At 59.6% G+C, this 3000-nt stretch overlaps 1 protein-coding gene across 1 annotated transcript; it reads left to right on the top strand.

Moving 5' to 3' along the window:
- Positions 1–317: 317 nt before the first annotated feature.
- SOCS3 (suppressor of cytokine signaling 3) lies at positions 318–1145 on the top strand. Its single transcript, XM_006869534.1, has one exon. The coding sequence runs from the start codon at positions 416–418 to the stop codon at positions 1088–1090; it is 675 nt and encodes a 224-aa protein (XP_006869596.1). The 5' UTR covers positions 318–415; the 3' UTR covers positions 1091–1145.
- Positions 1146–3000: the final 1855 nt, after the last annotated feature.

Here is a 3000-nt window from a genome sequence, read left to right on the forward strand (position 1 = left end):
GCGTCCAGGTTCCCGGAATGCTCCGACTGGGGCCGCGGTTTCTTTCGGCCACCCGCCCTACCCGGGATTTTGTTCTCGGTCCCCATCGCCAGGGACCGCCGGACTGAGCGGCGCCCAAGCGTCCCGGGGGCCCTTCTCCTACCCCCCACTCCGGCGGCACTCCCGGACAAACAGCCAACTTCCGCGCCCGAGTTTCCCATTCGGCGCTCTCCGGGTGCGCACTGAGGAAGGGGCGGCTCGGGACCCCCCGGCGCACGGGAAGGGGGAGCCGGGCGCAAGGAGAGTCCCAGCACTCCACTCACGACGTGCGTTTCCTCTCCGCAGCCCCCTGGGATGCGGTAGCGGCCGCTGTGCGGAGGCCGCCAAGCAGCTGCAGCCGCCACCGCCGCGCAGACCCACGCTGGCTCCGTGCGCCATGGTCACCCACAGCAAGTTTCCCGCCACCGGGATGAGCCGCCCCCTGGACACCAGCCTGCGCCTCAAGACCTTCAGCTCCAAGAGCGAGTACCAGCTGGTGGTGAACGCAGTACGCAAGCTCCAGGAGAGCGGTTTCTACTGGAGCGCCGTAACCGGCGGCGAAGCGAACCTTCTGCTGAGCACCGAGCCCGCCGGCACCTTCCTCATCCGCGATAGCTCGGACCAGCGCCACTTCTTCACGCTCAGCGTCAAGACCCAGTCGGGGACCAAGAACCTGCGCATTCAGTGCGAGGGCGGCAGCTTCTCGCTGCAGAGCGACCCCCGGAGCACGCAGCCCGTGCCTCGCTTCGATTGCGTGCTCAAGCTGGTACATCACTACATGCCGCCCCCGGGGGCGCCTTCTGCCCTCTCATCCCCGCCTGAGCCCTCCGCGCCCTCCTCCGAGAAGTCAGAGCAGCCGCCCCCCGGGGGCGCCTCCAGGAGAGCTTATTACATCTATTCTGGGGGTGAGAAGATCCCCCTGGTGTTGAGCCGGCCCTTGTCCTCCAACGTGGCCACTCTCCAGCATCTCTGTCGGAAGACGGTCAACGGCCACCTGGACTCGTATGAAAAGGTCACCCAGTTACCTGGGCCCATTCGGGAGTTCCTGGACCAGTATGACGCCCCCCTTTAAAGAGCCAAGGGCAAGGGTCGAGGAGGTGGGGGTCTGGCGTCCTCCTCTTCTTCTCGCACATGGCACGAGCACAAGAATCCAGCCTGGAGGGGCCCACCGCTCTGGAAGACCCGGGGTGGACCGGCCCCCCCCCCCCCCCGGCCCCGCCCCCGCCCCGCCCCGCCCCTGCCGATGGGGCCGCGGACCTGGAATGTGTTTGAAGGGTGCGGGAGCCCCACCTGAGTTCCCCTCCCCCACTCCAACTTCTCCGGTGGAGCCTGCTGGCTTGGTGGGACTCTGGCACCGACGAGTGGATTCTCCTCTCCCCATCCTCGACTCCCCCTTGTCTTCCGAACCGGGGGGAGGCTGCGGGAGAGCTGAACTGAGTTGTGTCGGAGAAGCTTCACACTTCCCAGAGGAACTATTTTGTTCTTTGATTTGATGGGACCCGGAGCAGGTGGTGGGGCCTGAGGAAAGTTGAAGGAGGATGGGAGCTTGAGGGTGGTCCCCAGGGCTTCAGGCTGGCCCAGGAAATTGGGGGTTTCGCTGTAGATGGTGTGTGCCCCCTCCTACCCTCCAGTCCAGGTGAGGAGGGTGGGTGCGCCTCTCCGTGGCTCCGAGCTGGAAGAAGGGACTCCCTCCTGGGCTCTTGAAGGCTTGCTCTCCTCCCTAGGGACAATTACAGGAAGAGAGTCTACCTGGAGAGAGTGGGGGTGGGGGCCAGAGACTTCCCCCGTTTTAAGGGAGAAGTGGTATTTGGAGGGACATGCCAGCTGTTGACCAGCTCTTTCCTTTGCCCAGCCAGGCACCTGGAGGAGCAGGGTGGGCCACTTCTGACTCCCCGCTCCCCTCCAGTAGAGATGGTGGGGAGATTCTGCTGGGAGCCGTCTAACTTTCTGGCTAGGAGATTCGCCTTAAATACTCCTTGTCTGGTGGTTAGGGGTGGCACAGAATAAGCCACGACTCAGCCAGATCAGGCATAGAGGCCCAGCAATTGGTCTGAGGGCATGGGAAAGTGGGTGGGGGCAGACTCCAAGCCTTCCACTAAAGCGCCCTAGGAGATTGATTGTCAGTTACTCTGGATGTTAGCCCAGTGTTAGTGGCTGGTCCCTCTCAGCAGAGCCCGGAGCCACCAGGTCCCCTAGACCCCCACCCCTCATACCCTGCACAACCCTCCCTACTCTCCTGGGGGAGGCAAGCAGGAAGTCAGCTGGTTGCCAGCTCTCCCCACTGCCCCCCCCCCCCCACAATAGCACTGATCAATGAAAACCTGCAGGAATGTATCAGCGTGGAATTACCTGGAACTTCGTTTTTGGGGAGGGAAGATGAAACAAACACAAAGTTTTCTGTGTCAGATATTGGGGCTGGATGAGGGGCAGCTGTATGTTGGGGTGTGTTTTGTTGTTTATTCTGTTTTGTTATTATTTTTTTAATAATGTTTACAATCTGCCTCACTCTGTCTTTTATAAAGATCCCACCTCCAGCAGGCCCCCCTTCCCTAACCCAGGCCTTCCAGGCTGTTCGGAGATGCTTGAAGAACTCAACAAAATACCAATCCAAGTCAAACTTTGCACATATTTATATTTATATTCAGAAAAGAAACATTTCAGTAATTTATAATAAAGAGCACTATTTTTTAATGAAAAACATGATTTGAGTCTTTATTTTCCCCTCCACCCCTTCTCTGCTTTCTCTTTCGCCCACACGCACACTGTGCCTCTGCAGAGAGGGTGCAGGGAGTCTCTCAGAAAGTGGTGGGTCTGCCCCTTATCAGCAGCCCCAAGAAACTCCCCTTGCCTGGTTGTTGGAACTGAAGGCATCCTCACCCTCATCTTCCTCCACCCCTGTGGGTCCCTAACAAGCTAAGGCAAGCAGCTGGACTGACTGTTAAGCAGTACAAGGGGTAATCCCTGCTAGACTGATTCAGATTT

Source organism: Chrysochloris asiatica, unplaced genomic scaffold, assembly GCF_000296735.1.
Source record: "Chrysochloris asiatica unplaced genomic scaffold, ChrAsi1.0 scaffold00132, whole genome shotgun sequence".
Classification (NCBI taxonomy): Eukaryota; Metazoa; Chordata; class Mammalia; order Afrosoricida; family Chrysochloridae; genus Chrysochloris; species Chrysochloris asiatica.